This window comes from Crinia signifera, chromosome 8 (genome assembly GCF_055691185.1).
Source record: "Crinia signifera chromosome 8, ASM5569118v1, whole genome shotgun sequence".
NCBI lineage: Eukaryota > Metazoa > Chordata > Amphibia > Anura > Myobatrachidae > Crinia > Crinia signifera.
The window spans coordinates 101421050-101443559 of record NC_139224.1 but is presented as its reverse complement, the minus strand read 5'-3'; the positions used below and the strand labels follow the sequence as shown (position 1 = coordinate 101443559).

The 22510-nt window shown below is 43.8% G+C and overlaps 1 protein-coding gene across 5 annotated transcripts in view; it reads right to left on the bottom strand.

Annotated features, from left to right (window-relative positions):
• VAV3 (vav guanine nucleotide exchange factor 3) overlaps positions 1–22510 on the bottom strand; it is a 222268-nt gene that overhangs the window by 45619 nt on the left and 154139 nt on the right. For all 5 annotated transcript variants that reach the window (XM_083156897.1, XM_083156900.1, XM_083156896.1 and 2 more), the window contains exons 13-19: positions 18883–18968; positions 18389–18521; positions 18155–18264; positions 9149–9250; positions 7742–7833; positions 5836–5858; positions 606–645 (exon numbers count right to left, since the gene is read on the bottom strand). In XM_083156897.1, coding sequence (XP_083013023.1) covers positions 606–645; positions 5836–5858; positions 7742–7833; positions 9149–9250; positions 18155–18264; positions 18389–18521; positions 18883–18968 — 586 coding nt within the window. The remainder of the gene's footprint in view (positions 1–605; positions 646–5835; positions 5859–7741; positions 7834–9148; positions 9251–18154; positions 18265–18388; positions 18522–18882; positions 18969–22510) is intronic.

Here is a 22510-nt window from a genome sequence, read left to right as displayed (position 1 = left end):
GTATTTCATGCCCTACCATCCACCAGGGCATGGTGGGAGAATAAAATAGTGTGCCGAGCGTAGGCACAGTGCACGACTTTAAACTGTGTCCATGTCGACTGTGTTGACATTCAGGTAAAAAGACTGAAAAACCCCATGTCGACCTTTTCACTGTCAACTTAGACATTGTCAAACTAATGACCTGTCGAACTAATGACCTGTCGAACTAATGATCTTTCGACCTTTTCCCATTTCAACCTTTTCCTATGCATTCTCCTAGATGGAGGGGCACAGAGAAATGTATTTGTTTTACACAGTGCAGAGTCACTATATTGACAAATTGGTTTTCCTAGAAACTCAGTAGCTTTTTTCAACCACTTACCTGGCAAGGCAAGAGAAGTCACTCCCGTGGAATACCTCTTTCAATAAAATCTTTAAATATATTTTTAAAACTGAACTCTACAGTTAACTAAAAAAAGAGTATTTAAGGTCAAACATTGCAGGACATAAAACCAGAAATACAATGTTTGCTTGGATATTTGTATAAAAATTAATAAAAGAGAGCAGCAGTACTCTGTTATTAGTTATCTTTCTATAAACAGACTTCTGTATATCTTAGAACAAACCTGGATCTGTGTTTCTGATTGTCTTCTGGATGCCATCTTTCTATAAAAAAAAAAAAAAAAAAGACAAATACTTAAAAAAACATAGGCATCCAGAATCTTCTGTTCAAATAATAGCCACATAAGCCAAAGAGGAGATGCCTATCAAAGTTTTATACATACTAGTGGGGTGAATATATCACAATACTCTTTGTAAGAAGACATAGGGGGGCATTCATTCAATCCTGGATTCTGACTGTCGAAACAAATCCTTGCCCGGTTTCCCCTGGCTCGACAGTATATCGACAGGTGAAATTTAATGTTCCGCCTGTCCACCGTTGAAAAGGGGGCGTTTCAGCGAAAACGAACGTGGATTGTCGAGATCCGCCGTGAATTCGACAATCCACGGCCGTTTTCGACAAAGCAGATCCGACTCCTTTTAAAAGTTGGATCCGTTTTGTCGAATTCCGCCTTCAATGCTATCAGAAATGACAGCACTGAACAGGCGGCCGCCGCTATTTCCCCTGTCCGAAATATCCACAAGGATTGAATACCGCCCATAGGTAGGAGTTGATTGGTTGGTAGTTAATCATTCTCCATTTTCTTACTTTCCAAGACTAAGTACATTTTGCCCATAACCTTTTACAATTCCAGGGGATATTATAGTAAATTATAAGGACATTGGAATTATTTAGAGTAAAATCATGCAAAACTAATAGCCTTTTGCACCATGCCATATGTAAGGTATATTTTTCACCAGTGATTTAGGGGCCCATTTATCATGATCGCATTTACAATGCGATCTGGGCGGAATATTACCGCCCAGGATCGCATTGTAAAATGCGATCATATCGGGGAAATGTATCAATATTAAGGGCGCAGGGACAGGGCTCCGATAGGAGTCCGTCCCTGCGAAGCCCTAACCCGGAAGCCGGGAGGTCAGCGCATGTGCGGTTATGCGCTGACCCCCGCCGTCCCCTCTTACCGCACACTGCCCTGCTCGGGCAGTGTGAAGTGTAGCCATAGGCTACAATGGGCTATCGCCACATTACAATGGCGATAGCCCAGGGGTGCGATGCCGGGCTGCCTGATGTTGATACTTCGGGCAGCTTCACTTCCCCTATAGAAACCTATGGGGGATGCAGCCGGCGGCGGTGCAGGGGGGGATCGCAGCAGGGATCGGAGATCCCTGCTGCGGTCCCCCTTTAATACATTTGGGGGATACTAAATATTTGCGGTGAACCGTTTTCGGGGATTTAACCGCAAATATTGCTTGATAAATGCGGCCCTTAGTATCAAAAATACCGTATAATACAGTTTAAAAAAAAAAAAGTGTTTAGTTAACCGAATATGTGGTCACTGAAGTAAAAAAAAAAAAAAAACAGTTTTTTTAAATTGGCTCTAGTTATTAAGATAATGGATTCCCCATTAACACGTGCATATGGGAATCTTCCAGAACATTGTAAAAGATAAATAGTCTAAATGTACACTCAGTTGACAGTTGGGCAGTTTGTGCTTTCTATTGTTTTTTTTGTTTCACAAATTGTGTTTTATTGTGTTTTTGTTTCGCTTGTCATATTCGGAATCCACACCACAAAGTAACCACAAAAACACTATAATATGATTGCCAAAAAATGAGTTGATAAATGTAATAATAGAGAAATGTTATTCTAATGGTATATGTGTTCATTATTAGCATTGAGTGTGGCAAGATACTGTTTACATTACATTCTGTGCTTATACATAACTCTAGAAGAGAGCATTCTGTTCTTGGCTAAGTACTCATCGGCATGTTAGTAGCAGAACAGTCATTAATCTGATGACGCAGGTATGAGATGAATATATTACAGTATACCCTGAATGGGAGGCTTTGCTCTCACAGTAAGAGTCTAAAATCCAAAGCAGCTGTATTTCACCCTTACCAGTAAAAGGGTATATGGTTGGTGGTGAAATATTGGTACAAAGATAAGAAAGGCATAACGTCACAGATGTGACTGTTATCTCTATTCATGTACACTGGTTTCCATCAAGTGCATTGTATCTTCTCTAGTTTTCAAAAGTTTATATTAAATGTTTATGTTCACTTACAGTGTAAATACATCCCAGTATACACATCTTAACCTGAAGGTATTCAATATTTTGATCACCCATATGAGTGAATATCATATTGTAAGTAAATGCTGACCTACAACGTTTATTAACTCTTTCGTGTCTACAGTGGAATCAAGATGGTGTCAAGATGGTGTCTGCTTTATACTGCTCTTCAAGAAAGGGATAAAGTTCCAATCAATAAGACAGAATATTCTTCAAGGTATGAGGGCCATTATGCAATGAATTATAGCATTTACAATTTGTAAGGTTGCTGCTCTAGCATGACACTACCACCCAGTACCATAGAGAGGGAACTTCTTGAGCTGCTTGGATGTGTGAACGTGCCTCTCCAGACAGGGGAAGTGATATCTGGACAAGTAACAAATGCTGCTATTGGTCTGCACAGTTTGCCACCACAGCTTTTCCAACTTCCAGACCAGTTAGGACTAAGGACAGACACAAACTGAGACTGTCCCTTCTAAATTGGAGTTCTTTTGAAGATGGGATGTTGCCCCTAGCAACCAATCAGATTCTACTATCTTCTAGAGGTGCTAAATAAATCGGTTGTAGACTGATTGTTATGGGCAACATCCGATCTTCAATAGAACTCCCATCTTAGTTAATTTGCTCATTAGACTTTTTATTTGTAACTATATTTGTAAGGCCAAGGGTATATTAGTTGTCATTTATAAAATGAGTTTCAATCAAAAAGATAATCAGGTTTATAATCCATTTGACATCAGATTGCTGAAGCATTTCATTACTCTTTCTGCTTGTTTCAGTAGTAATATGTACTATACTATACTCTACTGTACAACCATCTATTGTGTGTGATTGTGTGTGCCCCAATTTAGAAGTACTTTTTACTTCCAATTGTGTGGTGTCTACTTCTGGGAGTGTCCCAATATTCCATGTGTCTTACTACCAAATATTATAATTTTACAATAATGCTAGGACTGCACACCAAGATTAAGACAACCTCATGCTCGCTGCTGTCAAAATACTTTTATATTAAAAGGTAATTGTGCAGTTTCACGGCGGCACCTTAGGTAGTCAGCGTAGTGTCCCTGTCAGCACCGCAGTCAGCGTAGTTAGTGTAGTCAGCGTCCCTGTCAGCATCAGCGTCGTGTTAATTTCACGGCGGCACTTACGTAATCGGCATAGTGTCCCTGACAGCATCGCAGTCAGCGTAGTCAGTGTCCCTGTCAGCATCAGCGTCGTGTTCCCACAGCCAGCATAGTCAGTGTCCCTGCAACTGTGTGCAAGTTCATGGCTAACCAGAGCTTACGTAGTTAGCATAGCCAGTCAGCGTTACACAGTTAGCGTAGTCAGTCAGCACCGTGTCACCATTTATTACATTGTGTCAGTTATGGCTGCCAAACCATTAACCATTTTCAACCTGCCGCAGACAGAGGAGGAGTCGGTGGAGTTTTTCCAACACCACCACTTGCTGCCAGAGACACAGACCTGTGTCAATGGGCATCCTTGGAGGCTCAATGTAAAAAAGCGTATGTGGTGCTGCCACATAAGAAGCTATGGGAAGAAGGTCAAGAATTGGAGCAGGCGGGGTACCACCACATGCACAAACGAAAGAATTGGAGCAGGCGGGGTACCACCACATGCACATCAACCACCATTATTACTTTGTGGACCCAGACACTGGGGTCCATACCCAGAATATCGAGAGGCTCTAGGGCTCCTGCAAATGGAGAAATAAGAGGCAGAAGGGCACTGTACACTAGCACCTGGACTCATACTTGCAGGAATTCATATGGCGCAAAACCCTAGGGGCGGGGGACGCTTTCCTGCGCATATTACATGCACTGACTCTTGTCCCAACTGCAGACAAAGCAGCCGACGCCGAGGATGACGCAGCTGCGTCAACATCAGCTGCATCTGGAGGGGCTGCAGTGCCAGAGGAATAAGTGTTTTTGACCTTTCTGGAACTTGTTGTACTATGGTATTATTTAACATTGCTCATTGTTTTTCTTCTTTATGTCAGTAAAATCCATTTGACAGTTAACTCGTGTCATCATTATTGTTTCAGAAGGAAGACATGACAGGTGTGAATGTGTTTCTGAAACACCCCCACTATCCATGCCAGCCCGAACCGCGGCGAGCTGTTCATACCTCCACTATCCACATCAGCATGGAATTGATCTCCAAAAGTGTGGTGAGCGCCATGAGCCACCGAGCCCAAATCACGGCGAGCGCAGCGAGCCCAGTGAGGGGGCCGCATAAAACGATCCCCGTGAGGGGCCGCATAAAACGAGCCCGAAGCACGACGAGCGCAGCGAGCCCTGTGAGGGGGCCGTGTAAAACGATTCCTGCGAGGTGCCACTTATAACAAGCGGGGGGACGCGTATTACTTGACCTGTATTCCGCGTCCCCTCGCTATGCTCGCCACGCTCTGGGTTTACCACACTTTATAGAATCAACTCCACACCGACGTGGATAGTGGGGGTATGAACAGGTTGGGAGGACAGTAAAGTGGGGACAGTACAGTGACTATGCCTGACGGGGACACTACTCTGACTACGCAGGACTGCCGTGGGGACACTACGCTGACTTCGCTAGGCTGCCGTTGGGCTACACAAGTACCTATTACAGTGATCTCTTTATAACAACAGCCTAAAGTGAACACTACATTGTAAAAGAATGGCCTAATACAAGTTATACATTGAAATTAACTTTTGTGCCAAAAATACAGCTCTTGGTAAGTGTGGTACAGTATATGAAAAATGGGGTGTTATAAAACTGTCTATTAATTCCTGAATGAATAGCTACAGTAAAACATTTACTTTAAAACCACACATTTGTTGATAAACGTACATTTGTTTATGACACACTGAACTATCTCTGAAAACATCAGTGTGTTTCCTTCCTCTATGATGTTTCCTTTATGATGTATGCTTTCTGTTGCAACTGAGGTAATCTGCTTTATAACATGACATCTCACTTCCTTTACTCAGTGCTAGGTGCACTCTGACTTTCAGTCCCTCTTACTTATCACATGCTACACCATTACAGTTGGAGGAGAGCAGCAATGTGTACAGCTATGTTGATTCTGAAAAGAAACATAAATGCTACTCTTTTTAAGCAAGATATGGCAGCACGATTTACTAGAAAGGTGTTGGAATAGAGTAATAAAAAACTAACCTACCCAAGGCTTCAGTGTCCCGGAGTCTGGAAGTAAATTGGAAATCGGCATTACAGGTGGAAAGATAAGAAAGCATAACAAGTACAGATAAGGAGCAAAATGTGTTTCTGCTCTGGGTGTACACTTCCCCTGTAATAGGATCGAGGAGGCGGGCCTTTGCCTGTACCTGCTGCTCTATGGTGCTGTCAGTCAACTCTCACCCAGTGACAGGTCTGAACTATAAACCTGAGGTGATAAATATGACATGGACAGGTCACAAAGCACTTGTCCACGGAAATTACTTTAGTAACACTGAGGTAATGTACAGGTGCATCAGCATTCTATAGTATCAACAACTACCAATCTGCATCACTAAACATGAAAAATGGCTGTTCAAAGGCTGGTCAAAATCCAATTTATTTTGAAAATGATAATTATATATATATCTTATCATCTATATATGTCTTGTGTCCGTGAGCTATCTGCTAGCAGCAGTGAAACGACATCTCTTGCTCACATATGCGCAAACACAGAAGGTAGCAGTCTAGCTTTCGAAGCTTTTGCTTCGAGCTGGCTTTCTAGTATATACAAATAGATGTCTAGTGTTCGTGTGTAACCGAAAACACTGCCATCTGCTGGCAGCGAGTGAGACTACATCTCTTTCTCACATACAGAAACACAGAGGTAATCACAAGGTAGCAGACTAGCTTTCAAAGTGTTTGCTTCGAGAGGGCTTAGTTAGCACATATATATATATATATATATATATATATATATATATATATATATATATATATACACACACACATACATACACACACACACTAGTAAGCCCACTCGAAACAAAAGCTTTGAAAGCTAGTCTGCTACCTTCTGTATTTGTGCATGTGTGAGAAAGAGATGTAGTTTCACTTACTGCCAACAGAGGGCAGTGTTTCTGAGACTCATGGACACTAGACATATATATACAAGTATATAGATTATATATTTACTGTATATGGTGCAAAACTTGCCAGGGTGCCCATCTTAAACAGATTGTTATTCACTTAACACTTGGGTGGTACTCCGGGACTTTCATTAATTAGTACTAATGGATATAAATTCCAAAGTTCCAGTATTATTAAAAAGCTATAAGCGGGGGGGGGGGGGGGGGGGAGTGTGTAGTGGTCTACATAAAAGCCCATGAGGAAAATCCTTTGCATTACAGCATTACACATTACAAGCCCCATTATTATCACTTGTGCAGTCTATTCATGATTAATCTATACATAAACACTGTGATGTCTTCCGTAGCGCAGAGTAATTCTATCAGAATGCCGTTGCCATAACTTTCATTCGTCTGTACATGTTTTTACTCTATTAGTCTGCACACAGCCCCAGAGCTGTCATTCGCCTCCAATGATAGCACATGTATTTATGACGCTTTAGTAAATGTTCCAAGGTTGAATACGTTATTAAACAGTGCATAATATTCTTCAGGATTATAAACATAATATAGCCAACTGCACATGATAAATATATGATCTATAAGGACAAATGTGTGACGCAGTATGTCCATAAATATGAATATACGGTATCATGTTCAAATACAGGATAATTAAAGAGAGGACTTACACGTGTCCTTATCCTTACACATCCAATAAGTATTAGACAACACCTTGCAGTGCTTGCATTGACTACAGTAAGGTGGCAGATGTAGGGTTAATCTCAGCAGCAATTTCTGGCGGTCTCCCTAGATACTCTTATGATAATTAAGGAGGGTCAGAGTCCTCATGAATCTCACATGCTACTGTAATTGTGCATATAAATGGCAGTTTTAAGAGTATATGTGCTCCAATAAAAACACATCACACTCGGAATAAACCTTAATTATTCCAACCTTGCTTTATGATCTCATTAAAACACTGCAATCATGGTCAATATTTCATACCTCTGTGTCCGCAGGTTTCCACTCTGCCCAAGCACTCTTTATGAGCTCCTGTCCCACATTTTGGGCAAAAATAACCCTGGAAGAATGTTCCTCTGCAGGAGAAATTTTGCATGGTTAAGAGGCTTTTATTTGAAATAATTGTACTGTGATGGAGCATTGCTTAACATTCTTCATTATCAATGTATTCTAAAGTGTCCAAGAGTTAATTATGAGAGTAAGGGGACATTGGGGATTTTTATTACTTACAGTATGTTACTTTCTCTGCACAAAGATGGGATGTCATAGGTGCGTCATCAGCATGATGTATTACCAGGCGGCTACAATCACTTTCACAGCCACACAACCACAGTGGCCATATCATTTCTTAAGAAAGGGAGACTCTGTGCCAGACACAGGCTCCTCGAGGTGCCAATTGTGAATTGATGGTGATCGGATCCACCAGCGCACCCGAGAAATGCTCATATAAGAAAGTGGGCGTGGCAGGGTTTGCTCAGCCCATTGCACGGAGCTACACCAGGGGAATGCTTATATTGGTATTTACATATTGTCACACTTGAGAACTTGGGAGTAATTACAGCGGCAAAAGAGCTCCATGTATTTCTGAATCAGGACCGGAACCACCAGACATGGCACTACATGGCAACTACAATATGAATATTAATAAGGTTATCATTTTTTCCTTTTCTTCCTCTTGTTCTTTTGATTCATCATATGAAACATTAGGAGTTGGCCTGAAAAAGGCTATGGCAGGACAGGCCAACCTGCGGCTCTCCAGATGTTGTGAAACTACAAATCCCAGCATGCCTTGCCACAGTTTTAACACTCCCTTATAGCAAAACTGTGGCAAGGCATGATGGGATTTGTAGTTTGACAACATCTGGAGAGCCACAGGTTGGCCAGGCCTGGGCTATGGCATTAAACTGCTGTTCAAAGAGTACTGTAGTCTTTCCAAAGACATCTGAGGTTCTAGATTTTCAGAGCCATTGAAGACACATATACCATTTCATACCACACCTCGCACCCGGCTTATTGCCAAGTTGCTAACACGTCGACCTACAGTAGGTCAAGGTGCGGTGTGAAAGCACCAAAGCTTATAAACCGGGTTGACCAACCCAGCAATTCGACCCAGATTATAAGAAGGGCAGGTCGACCTCTGTATAAAGCGCCAGACCCGGGTCGTTACGATGGTTACTGCTGGGAGTTGAAGTGCATGTATATGCAGTGGCAATTTCCATTGTTCTTATAGTATTTGTTAACCTTACACTGTTCACATGCTACAACGCTTAGAATTTTAGTGCACAATAAAGCAATGTATACAGTAGCAAAATGTTCTAGTCTAGTCATGTACAATAGTAGTCCCACCATATGCGATGAACATGAAGCATATTGACAGTCTGGGCGGTTTACCTGAGCAGCATCTGGCACACTTTGCAGGATGTAACACTTTCAAACGTATGCATCTTAAATTCATGATTATTTGCAGTGGCATTGTCTGGACGAATATTGGACCTACAAGAAGAAAGCAAGAGATGGAATGTAGTCATTAAGCCACTACTGGTGGTCACTGTAGAATCTGTGGAACAATGATGATGATAGCAAGGCCGAAACTGGAGGGCTAAGGACCTTATCCCGGTCCCTTCGCAAAGCCATTTGCATTCGCACAGGGCTGATATTTTTCACTTTGCGCATGTGCATTTCTGGGGCGGACCATTACGATATGGAAACATCCAGCGTTTTAATGTGCATGCAGATTCAAGGTTGCACTGAGCAACCTTGGATCTGCGTGCACATTCCACATCATTCGATGGTCGGCACTTGACTCGGGTGCTGGATCAGAACGGCCTCCAAATAACTACCTTGCCCCAGGTGACATAAATCCTATCAACGACACTGTATATATATATATTCCAAGCAATAACAGGTGTCACTCTGGGTCTTATGTAAATAACTAGTTTTTACATACGGTCTATGCCGTTTAAGGCTTGCGCCCTTTGTCAGGACCAACACTCAGGTTGAGTGTTGGTCCTGACAAAGGGCTCAAGCCCGAAACAGCGTAGACCGTATTCACCAGTAAAAATTGTTATTCACATAAGACCCAGAGTGACGCCTGTTATTGCATGGAATATAAAGTGGAGTGGCGACAGAGGAAGGCACCCGGGCAGGTTGGCAAAGTATTGCGGGGAGTGCCGGACCTATTTCTTGGAGATATATATATATACACATATACATATACTGTATATATTGAACCCTATTTCAGATGTTATGTGGTGTGCTTGCATGCAATAAGCTTTGAGATTGCAGATATTCTTTGGACCAAGCATCACTGGGTTCTAAAATGAGCCGGTCGCTCTTATGAATTCTGAGTCTGCTTTCGCAGAGTGATTTAATCACCAAATCAGAGATGACAAATCCGCACCTGTTTAGGAAGGTTTTACTAATTGTTTATGTAGCCCTCGACTCACCTGAATCAGAGCTGTCAGACTTACTAGTGATTCTACATAAGGCTCCGTCTCCTGTCCCATAAAATAAACCCATACATCTTACTTTACTATCAGCAAAAAAGCTTTGGGACGCACACTGAATACTATAACCTATGCAGATGTGAAATGTCATCCCATGCCTTCTAAATACAAAAATGTCAGTCTAAAGGATGCCAAGATAAGGGCTAAGAGGAAGAATGTGGAGAAAGGAGCAGGTGCACACAGATAAAGGGGTTTCTAGCTTTTGGTTTATCCATGTTTAACCTCTTCATCCACAGCCCCAACACCTGTAATAATCAGATGTACGGTTGTTTCTACAATCTGTACACAATGCTTTCAGTCATGTTCTCTGGTTGGTGTCGTGTGTGATTGATGATTTGGAAAGATAAGCAGCAGCAAGCAAGGATTATTACAGTGTATCAGGAGAAAACACAGTATTGGTAATTAGGATGAGCTATATCTGAAGAAGGGCAGTCAGAGCCCCAGGCATAGAAAATAGCAATCTCTTGATCATCTACTTAGATTCTAGGAAGAGCACAATATTAAACTGAAAAAAAAAAAACTTTGGGAGTCTCCCTTGAAATGAGTCCACTTGGCTCTCTGCAACCCTCATCAAAGTATTCTGCTAAAAAAACATGTACAGTAACTGACAATATTGTGGAGCTTCTATTTGCGGTCAGTTTTTAAATGAAAGACTAGGTGATTCATCGCGCCCTACAGGTGATCTTCACACCATTGTAATGGGCTCCGCCCCCTTAACCCGTGAGCCCCTTTATGTAAGGGTGGGTGTGAGTGTACTACAGGATGGAGAAGGGCGGGTGCGGTGTTGCCGCAGGGGGATGTGGGGTTCTGTGGGTGGTGGAGGGGTAGGTGCTGTGTTGTTGCAGGTGGGGGTGAAAGGGTGCTTGGGGGTGGTGTGGGTGGGGGAGTGGCGGGTGCGGGGATACTGTGGGTGGTGGAATAGCAGGTGCGGGGTGGGCCGTGTGGGTGGTATGTGTTGGTCAGGTGCAGGGGTGCACCGGTTGACTGAGGGGCGGATGTGCTGTGGGTGTTGGAGCAGGGGTGGTGAGTATGGGTGAGGAATGGATGCGTGGGTACTGCACGTGGGGGATGGGGGTGCTGTGTTGGTGCGGCTGGGTACGGGGTACTGCAGGTTGAGGAGGTCTGGGTTGGGGGGTGTCGTGAATGGGAGCATTAGTACCACAGTTGGGGGTTATTGGCAGGTGCGGGGTTGCGGCAGGTGGGGGAGTGTTTGGTGGCGGTACGTGAGGGGCGGGCCGTGTGTGTGGTCTTGTTTTGGTTAGGTGCTTTTGGGGATGGAGGGGCAGGTGCAATGGTGGTTTAGTTAGATGAGGATGGTTGTGTGTGGGTTTGCGGGGGCATAGAAGTGGGGGTTGTGGGGTGTGCATGGGTGACGGTCGGGGTGTGGATGTGATGTGTAAAGGGGTGAGTCTGTGGGGCGTGGGTGGTGGAGGGACGGGCTTTGGTGTGCTGCAGGTGGTGGAGGGGGTGTGTGGTGGTGTTGGTGTTGTGTGTGGGGAGTGTGGGGTGGGTTGGGTAGTGGCAGGTGGGCGGATACTGTGGCTGTCCAGGTGGGTTTTATCCCTGTGTGGGTAGTGTGTGGTGTTTAGGTGTGGGGGTGCATGGGGTGAGTGAGGGACAGTTGCGGCGCTAGTATGGGTGTGGTAGATGCGGGGCACTGGTGGTGGTGTTTGTGCGTGTATACTGTGGGTGGGGGATGGGCGGGTGCACATTCAGCAGTGCACAGGCATAAAGAAGATAATATATGTTAGGTTTGAGGTGTATGGTGGTAAACTGTGGAAGGTGGCGGTGTGGCTGGGGTGGTGCAGAACATGTATATGAGGGGCTGCTCCAGGTGCTCAATCTGTGACTGTGTGTATAACTCCACCCAGCATTATACACACACTGACAGATTGACAGTTCTGGACTATTATATAAGAGATTAAAAAATTACATCCGTTAGGGCTGCAAATTACAACTGACATCTACATCAGGTAACAATTAAAGCTGAAACCCGACGGATAGCTAATAGTTTTTTTTACAGCAAAATGCCATCCATGAGGGGTATTCAATGCCCCTGACAGCAACCTGATGGTAAACTATGACGGTGAGAAGTGCCGATACCTCGCCGTTAAGTATTCAACTCCCTCACCTTCACTCACCACACCATTTCCACCTCGCTGGTTCCCTTTGGTGAGGTGGCCATTAAAATGGTGGGGCTCACCACAAAATGGAGCGGACTCGCATTTGCGGCAAACCTTGCATTGAAGGGGACTCTCGCCGTCCTCTGAATTTCAGCAAGGGGGTTTAAAGCAATCCCCACCATACAAACCCCCTCACCTCAGAATTGAATACCGCCCCATTCTGTATATTGTACAATATTTGCCTTCTTGTTGTTCAACCACGTCAGTGTTGCTTTGGTTTTTGCCTGCTTAAAGGTGAACTTTCTCTCAAGTTTTATTTCTCGATCAGCCTGAAGCAGGGAATCTTACAGTATCTCCCTGTATTTTGCACTATCCATCTGTCCTTCAGTTTTACCAAGATGAGAAGACCCTGTTGTGCAAAAGTGTCCACCCTCATACTAACACTGTTAGGATGGTGTTCACTGAACATCCAGATGTATCCTCCTTTCTGTGCAAACCAAGGGCCTTATGTCCTGGACACACGGGGCGAGTCAGCTTCTGTGCTTAGCAATGCAGTTAAGCACAGAACGCTCAGCACAGATCACTCAACACACAGCGATGCACCAGTGATGTGTGCTGAGTGATGTGTCACAGCCAGTGTCCTATGGTGAGTAAACACTGGTTGATGACTAGATTTATACTGAATGCAGTATAAATCTAGTCACGCAATAGCGACGCTTGGGATCGCACATTGCCATTGCCTGGGAGTATACACATTGAGCGATCCGTGCTTTATTTCTAAGCGATCCAGTCATAAATAGCCTTCATATGGCCCTGTGTGTATGCCGCATTATTGTGATGTGATCGCTGCTCTGAAAAATTGCAGTTGCCCTGCGATCAGATAGCCACTGCCCCGCCAGTGTAAACACCCGCCCTGTACAAGTCTGTGAATGGCTTGCGAAAATCACCACGACTGGTGGCTAGCTACAAATCCATATGCAACTTACTCACCATCAAATGATTTTCCCAGTCTGTGCATAACCCAGAACCTACTCTAACTGTGCAATACAAACAGGCTGACAGAGTTCAGAGCTAATGTCAGACACCCTCCCTCCCGTCTCCGTTTTCCCCGACACTTCCCGATAACGACCAGTTAACACCCACAAATGACGCTTCCTGTCAGTCAAACAGCGGCTGTCTTGTGAATAAAAAAATCATTGATTTTTTTATGGCTATTTGGCGTCGCAAATATGTACTGTGATACACAGGGGTATATTCAATGGTTTTTGCTTGCTGTGACAGCAAGCAGTGCTGACTGCTCACTGTCACAGCTCGCATGGTCAGTATTCAACTGACCCCCTGCACACGTGTGTGCGGCCCCTAAAACAGCCTGCAGTCTCGTTCTCTCCTGCTTCAGTGTATTTCTCTCCAGCCCTGCAGTCTCTTTCTCTCCTGCCTCAGTGTATTTCTCCCCATCCCTGCAGTCTCTTTCTCTCCTGCCTCAGTGTATTTCTCCCCATCCCTGCAGTCTCTTTCTCTCCTGCCTCAGTTTATTTCTCCCCATCCCTGCAGTCTCTTTCTCTCCTGCCTCTGTGTATTTCTCCCCATCCCTGCAGTCTCTTGCTCTCCTGCCTCAGCGCATCTCTTCCCATCCCTGTCGGGTTACCACCTTTCCCCTTTAATTCCGGACACATATTAATTACACAGGTTCTGTGGAAGTTTAAAACCAGGTGATATGGAGTCTTGAAGTCAGCCAGCCACAGAACCTGTGTAATTAATATGTGTCCGGAATTAAAGGGGAAAGGTGGTAACCCTACATCCCTGCAGTCTCTTGCTCTCCTGCCTCAGCGCATCTCTTCCCATCCCTGCAGTCTCTTGCTCTCCTGCCTCAGCGCATCTCTTCCCATCCCTGCAGGCTCTTTCTCTCCTGCCTCAGTGTATTTATCCCCAGCCCTGCAGTCTCTTTCTCTCCTGCCTCAGTGTATTTCTCCCCATCCCTGCAGTCTCTTTCTCTCCTGCCTCTGTGTATTTCTCCCCATCCCTGCAGTCTCTTTCTCTTCTGCCTCAGTGTATTTCTCCCCAGCCCTGCAGTCTCTTTCTCTCCTGCCTCAGTTTATTTCTCCCCATCCCTGATGTCTCTTTCTCTCCTGCCTCAGTGTATTTCTCCCCAGCCCTGCAGTCTCTTTCTCTCCTGCCTCAGTGTATTTCTCCCCATCCCTGCAGTCTCTTGCTCTCCTGCCTCAGTGCATCTCTTCCCATCCCTGCAGTCTCTTGCTCTCCTGCCTCAGCGCATCTCTTCCCATCCCTGCAGGCTCTTTCTCTCCTGCCTCAGTGTATTTCTCCCCAGCCCTGCAGTCTCTTTCTCTCCTGCCTCAGTGTATTTCTCCACATCCATGCAAGCTCATTCTCTCCTGCCTCAGTGTATTTCTCCCCAGCCCTGCTCTCTTTCTCTCCTGCCTCAGTGTATTTCTCTCCATCCATGCAGGCTCTTTCTCTCCTGCCTCGTGTATTTCTCCCCATACATGCAAGCTCTTTCTCTCCTGCCTCAGTGCATCACTCCCCAGCCCTGCAGTCGTTTTCTCTCCTGCCAGTGTATTTCTTTCCATCCCTGCAGGCTCTTTCTCTCCTACTGTACCTCAGTGCATTTCTTTCCCTCCTCAGTGTAGATTACAGGACCCTCTTGGCAATTTGTCTGCAATATCAACATTTGTATTATTTGTGGCTGATGAATACTATAGAGGCATGAACTTTTTTAGTTCTTGCTATAATGTAATAAAACTGCTGGTACTTTTCATGCTGTATAAAGTGCTTGCACTCTATGTTCCCTCTGTCATATGCAATAAATGAAAGCACTATTATCCAGAAATAGCAGCTGAAAGCCTTCTGGTTAGAATCAAGCAATATATTTTGCACATGTGCTTTAAAAAGAAAAGAAAAAAGCAATATATACATTGTATTTTATTAATATTTTTTTTACACTGCCCCTGGTTTATTTTAATATTGCCGACTACCAACTGAATCATTTACTATTCCTTTTGTGAAAAACAAATATATTTATTTTCTGTTAATATTTTCTTTAGACAACAATATCTAAATCCAAAATGGTACTGAATGTAGCTGCCAGGCTAATACCATCAAGCCCAGTTCCAGCCAGTAGCGAATTTACCGCTGGGCATTCTAGGCGGCTACTTGGGGCCTGGACAGATGAGGTGCCCAGTACATAGCACAGTTTATTAACAATCCATCAACAGAACACAAGGCAAGAAGCTGATGAATTGTTAATTAACATTGCTGATGCCGACTAATTCCAGTGGCACATAACCGCTGTTGTTTATGTGATCTGAGCCGCTGCTGTATTGATATGGGGCGGGGATTGTGTGTGTCACGCTTGACATGACCTCTCTCTCAGGAAGCTTTAACCACTCCTCTCTCTTGATTTTAGTCACTGCAGATTTATGTGGGGAACTGGTTTGGTTTGCATGCATCTCTCAGGGGCCAGTCTCTTTTCTCTTTGTCTATGGTCTCAGCAGGGATGGATTAACAATGGGCCCATTTTGTAGCTGAGGGCCAGGGCTTTCCAATGAGCCCAGCCCTGCGTCGCTAGCCGCCCCCCCCCCAGGGAACTGGAGATACCGCCAGGCAAACTGGAATGTATTCCCCATATAATAACATGGGACAGTGGCGTAACTACCTAATTGTCGCCCCCCCCGCCGCATATTTTTTCGGCGCCCCCCCTCCCCTCGGCTTACCTGCCCGGCCGCATCTGCCTGTCACGGTCCCGTCTCTCCCGGCGCCGGCTCCTGCTGTATAATGAAAACGGACTCTTAGAAAATGGCTGCCCCCATACTGCAGACAGAAAACTGTCTGCAGTATGGGGGCAGCCATTTTCTAAGAGTCCGTTTTCATTATAGCAGCAGGAGCCGGCGCCGGGAGATACGGGACCGTGACGGCAGGGCACCAGACAGCAGCGAGTAAGTGGTAACTATAGCCCCGCAGACCCCCGGCGCCCACATGTTCTCTGCGTCTCCCCGCCACCGCAGGGGCTGCGGAGCTATAGCTACGCCACTGACATGGGAACTGCTACGACCTCCACCCGGTTCCAACGGCTGCCAGTTCCCCCTACGGCATCACAGAAGCTCGAGGTTGATCTCAGTTGAACCCAAATCGCTGGGCCTTCAATCTGATACCTGGTCCATATGGGTTCATTGGTTCTAGAGATATTGCGGGTAAACCAATTTTTTTCATTTCTGAAATGTAATTTCATTGCTGTTCATGTTGTTTGAGGACAGATTTCTCTGGAACCAAACGGCCCAGTTTCACGGGACCAAAATCATACGAAGCCTACATGTAAATGGGTCAGTTGGTTCCGAAGATTTCATAGACTGTGTGTGTTTATTCCAATGAGCACACAATTCTGTGTATAAGCAGCTCAACCATTGTGTGAGTGACAGCAATCAGTCTGTAAGAGTACTGAATCTGCAGTTAACTACAGGGTATGATGGCATACCATATCTGTATTGTGCAAGAAACACATTCATTAAGGTGTCAGTCTTAATGATTGGAATTTATTTGCTTTTTTTTTTTAAAAATTTAGTCTGAGTGGTAGAAAATTAGTAGTTTTGTAAAATTTCTAAGAAGCCTTAATGGGACATGTGAAAGCATAAGTTTTTTTTGTCCATGGAATATATATACAGGTTGAGAATCCCTTATCCAAATATCAGTTATCCAAATTATTCTGAAAACCATAGTTTGCAGAATGTACTTTTTTTCCCGCTAAAACCACTACTGGGACATCTGTAACTGGCACTACTGGGTCATGATATGTAACTGTCACTAAATATGTGCAAGAAAATGATTGCTTGGCATTCAAATATAGTACCTGAGATAGGACACAAACTTTGTCTCAAGTTTTGAAACCTTTTTTCATGCACAAATAAAATATATTTGTGTGTATTTCATGTGTTTACACAACATAAATGAAAGATACAGCAACATACCGCATTGAAATCTAAAAACATTCCGTAAGATGGAATAATCCTTTATCCCGTTTCCTGATTTGAAAAAGCCACCTTGTGCGTGGTGAAACATGTTCTTTAAAGGCTATTGTGCCATCTAGGACATTCTGCCAGCTACGACTGCAGTACGCCAGCAGCGGGACCCCCCCGAGCGTCAATCAGAGCCTAGGCATCAGCCACATCCACAAGTACGCTAGCAGCGGGACCCTCCGAGCGGAAAGTAGAGCTTGGGGATTGGGTACAGAAGACAGCAGCACAACACCCTGTCTTAATTTTTCGCAGCAAGGAGTGGCTTGTATCACGGATAGCAGAATCGCCAGCCGCCAGCATCCGCCATCTGTTGGTAGGGAACGCTTGCGCACCCCGTTCCGACAGAGCTCTCCGCCACCTCCCCATTGCCTCCCTGCACTCCCCCCTAACCCTGCCCAGAGATGGTCAGGGATTCTATCACCCACTGCCGAGGACGCGCATGCGTGTGATACGCTCGCGCGTCCCCGTCAAATGGAGCGCACCACCGCCAGCTCCATCTGTACACCTATTTCTCTCTCACACATGAACAACACAGAGGCAATCACACGGCAGAAGACTCGGTTTAGAAGCATGAGCTTCGGGCGGGCTTACTAGTAAGTAACATTATCACTGTCTGCATTACTTTATTGGTACATTATTATTCTTTCATATGTGATGCTTGAACTGTACCTGAACTGTAATATATCTAATATACCTTAATAAATGTACTCCATATATGTACCATACACACAACTACAAACTTACAAAGCCATTGCAAACTGTTCCAGCAATTTCTTCTTTAAGTCTCTGGTTTTGCAGTACATTTCAAAGCCATTCTGCCCCTGGACATGTGTAAGGTAGAATCCATAGGACCACTGCAGAAAATAGATGTAATACAACATCAAATTCAGACTAACTATAGAGACTTCAACAGATATATTAATATATTAACATCCAAAACTTTAAATATTAATTTTTGTTCAATCATTTTCAATTTACCTTTTTGTTTTCTTTGTCATTAGTTGGATTATTAGTTATTTTGTATTTGTGAAGATCTATCACCTCCTTCATTTCATAGTTGTCCCCTCTTCTTTTGCACACAATCACAGCCTTATCAAACAAGAATATATACCTTAAAAAGAGTGTAAAACAGAACATCAGCATTATCTGAATTCAATACAATATTAATTACACAGTCACCTGATTTGTCAAAGGAAATGACCCTTCGACCCAACAAACACACCACAAGTCACTAATTTCACATTGGATTGACCCTGCATCTCGGTAAACATATCACTGACAGTGGGTCACCGAATAAACATGTCACCGTTATTGGACTTACTCTTTAATCATTACATTATAATTGTCAATAAGTCACTAGTAGGTCACAGGACTCCTAATTTCGGCGGCCCATTTAAGCAAGGCAGCATGCTTCAGTTATGGGGTAACGACTTTGTTTATAAATAGAACAGACACACAGATGGTCTCTTTACCTGTCCTGCCTTGTGCGTTTATCCAGTGTGCTGAACTTGATCTCGCCATCAACCTTTGGTCTTCCATAGATTATTAGAGGTTGATTCTAGATACAACAGTACAGTTGTGAATTATGTTATGTGAAATCATAATTATTACTTTATAGATCATATATATATCAAGTTATATAGGTGCGCTGACATCTGTAGTCCTTTTGTTAAAAAGGAACAGTCTTCTTTAATGTTCCTTACATACACTAGTCCTCTATTCTATTCAGGGACTGCAGCTCCCCTCCGTTGTATCCCGATTCCCGCGGGGTCCTTACAACATCACCATCATAAACACAAATGGAGGGGGCACCTGATATTGTAATATTGTTTTATTTAAAAAACTTGACAATCAATTAAAAATGTATGCAATGATGGTGCCCGTACCGAAGTCCACCTCCGGTGTGGGCTGGCTACCCCAAGATACAAATATCCACCACTGGCAGAACTGCAGACACTTGTGCAAGTATGTCACTCACGGAACCTCAAAGCTGCCCGGCAGGCAGAGATTCTCCCGGACTCCAATGGCTCAGCGTCTGATAGCACACAGTCAGGCAGCTCCGTCCACAGCAGTGAAGGATGCATCAAACCGGTCACGCCCCTACGCGTTTCATCATAGGACAGTCAGTGGGGTGGCGAGTGTGTGACGCTCAATCACTCATTTGAACGTTTTACTGCATAAACACAAAGCCAATTATCTATTATGAAAGGTCTATGGGCCCCGTTGTTAGGAAACAAGGAGGCACTAATGAGCACCTGTTATGTAAATTTTAGAACCGGGAGGGTCCAAATGAGTGATTGAGCATCACACAGGCCACCCCACTGACAAAGTCCTATGACAAGAAGCGTAGGGGCGTGGTCTGTGTGACGCATCCTTCACTGCTGTGGACGGAGCTGCCTGACTGTGTGCTATCAGACGCTGAGCCGTTGGAGTCCGGGAGAATCTCTGCCTGCCGGGCAGCTTTGAGGTTCCGTGAGTGACATCCTTGCACAAGTGTCTGCAGTTCTACCAGTGGTGGATATTTGTATCTTGTGGTAGCCAGCCCACACCGGAGGTGGACTTTGGTACGGGCACCATCATTGCATACATTTTTAATAGATTGTCATGTTTTTTAAATAAATGATATTACACTATCAGGCGCCCCCTCCATTTGTGTTTTAGATGGGGACATAGATGTATATATATATATATATATATTTAGTGTCTATGAGTCTCAGAAACCCTGCCGCAGTGAGTGAAACGACATCTCTTTCTCACACATGCACAAACATAGAAGGTAGCAGACTAGCTGCGAGCAAACTTACTAGTGACTATTTATAAATGTAGAAATACTCCATTCAGAAAATGCTACCTGGTGGTAAAGTCTAGCACTAAAATGGTCATTATGAACAGGGTGAGATGTCTAGTGCACTATACCTTTCTATATGTATGTAAGTGCACCCCAGTAAAAAAAAAAACTGATGGGCTTTTACACTTGCGTACATAATGTAATAAGTACGGGGGACAATAACCACTTTTCATTATTGTCCAACTGACTTCCATTTCGGCAACACTCGCTGTTCATTTCAAATTATGAGAACATAATGAAGTATCTCACTGCACCCCTCTGCCAGACACCATATAACTGCTAGTATAAAGATGTACATACATAAAGTCTTTGAGCACCACATACTGTACAGGGTAATCCCTGTACAATCCCTGACAATACCCAGCCATTTCTGGCAAAACAGATCCAACTTTTTTTTTAAAGTCAGATCTGACACCCTTCAATGCTGTCGTTATGGACAGCAATGAATAGGTGAGTGACGATATTTCCCCTGTCACATTGAATACCCCCTTAACTTTAGAAAACAGCCACCTACCTGTCTAAAGTGTCCTTATCCTCTAAAGAGTCCATTTATAAAAATGTATGTCATTATAATATTTATATAAATGTAAAAGAAAAATCTCACTTATTAAAGGTTGAGGGAATAAAGAATAGGTTAAATGACTTAACTACAATAAAAATCAGATTTATAATGGCTGTAGTAAATGGTAAAAATGTGTCAGTGCAAATGTGCCACAAAACTATTTGCTTCATAACTATAATTTCTAAAAGGCATAAAATGCTCTAATCGCTCATGGCAAGAATGAGAGCAAATAAATCTAAAATAAATCAAAAATATTTTTTTGAGTCAAAGCCTATTAGAAATGGCAAGACATTATACTATATAGCAGTAATTCATGATTATTATATATTTCTTCAACTGTCATCCACATACATAAAATGCTGAAATAAATATATGAATGGTCTAATACTGCCCTCTTGTGGCTGTTCAGGACAGTACACGTTAAAATGTACAAAAATATTACAATGGAAATTAAATTCTAATAATGTTTCATAGTAGATGGTAAACATGACTGAATAGGGATTACTCAAATTCCATTTTAACATATCCCTTTGGGATTTTAAACATGTTACAGAAGGGGCAGCACAAGAAGATCCATTGATTTCAGCCGCACAGTGATTGGGAACAACACTTGCCTGGTATCTGACATTATGAACAGGCGCACTACAGGGGAGACAGGGGGTACATGTTTTGGCTGGGTGGCACAGATCCTAGGCAGCCATCAGCAGCGCCACCTTGACTTTGCTACTTCCAGGGCAGCAGTGAAAGGGCTCAAAAAGGCCGCCTCCCCTTTAGCACGCCATGTGGGTATCCACCCAGTACTCCAGTCTCCACCCACACTCAGAAGACCCTACTGTTCTCCCATATCTGAAATTTAACTTTGTGACTTGCCACAAGTGTAAAGTAAAAAGTTTACATTTTCTTAGATGAGTTGTTCCTTAGGCACATACTGTAGCTATACAATTTTCTTGCCCTCTTAAAGTTTTTCTTGACAAACTACGCCTCCCATTTACAGATGTAGCCAGCTTTATACAACCTCCGCCTTGTAGCAGGTGCATTACCAATTGGACCAACAAGAACCTACATCTTCCTTGCTGCAGCTGCTGTCTGTAGCAACGGAATGTTCACAAGATAAGGACGGGGAGGGGTGCTGCCAAACTCACCATTTGGCAGTGATCAGCTGCAAGGCGGGTACAGGGGTAGGGAATCAGGAAGCAGAAGGAGTCAGAAGGGTCCCTATAACAGTGACAGTTGTTGGAAGATTATATACCAGCAGATACACAGCAGGCTTTCTAACTGGTAACATCAGAGGTGATCATGTCAGGGAAAGCTGGTAGCATCTGGTATAACCACAACAGGCAGGTGATTTAAGATATTTTTACGTCTCCAGCCAACTTTCTCATAAAGGCAGATGGAATCTGAGTGTGCACTGATCTACGTGAGAGGAAGAGCAATATGTGCTCTTGCCTCTGAAACTTTTATTTCTAAACTTACAGTAAGTGACATTTACTGTCATCTTTATTAAATATTGGGAAATAGTCCTGATAATTACAATTTCTTATTGCCGTTTATCGCCGCGACAAAAAACAAAGTCCTTCCTGAAGGTAGTAACAGTCACACACAGGTATACTGGCTACAATGAGATACAATCACTTTCATTCTGGAACTGGGACCTGCCCATAAAGCGATGCATGCATAATCATAAGGCTAC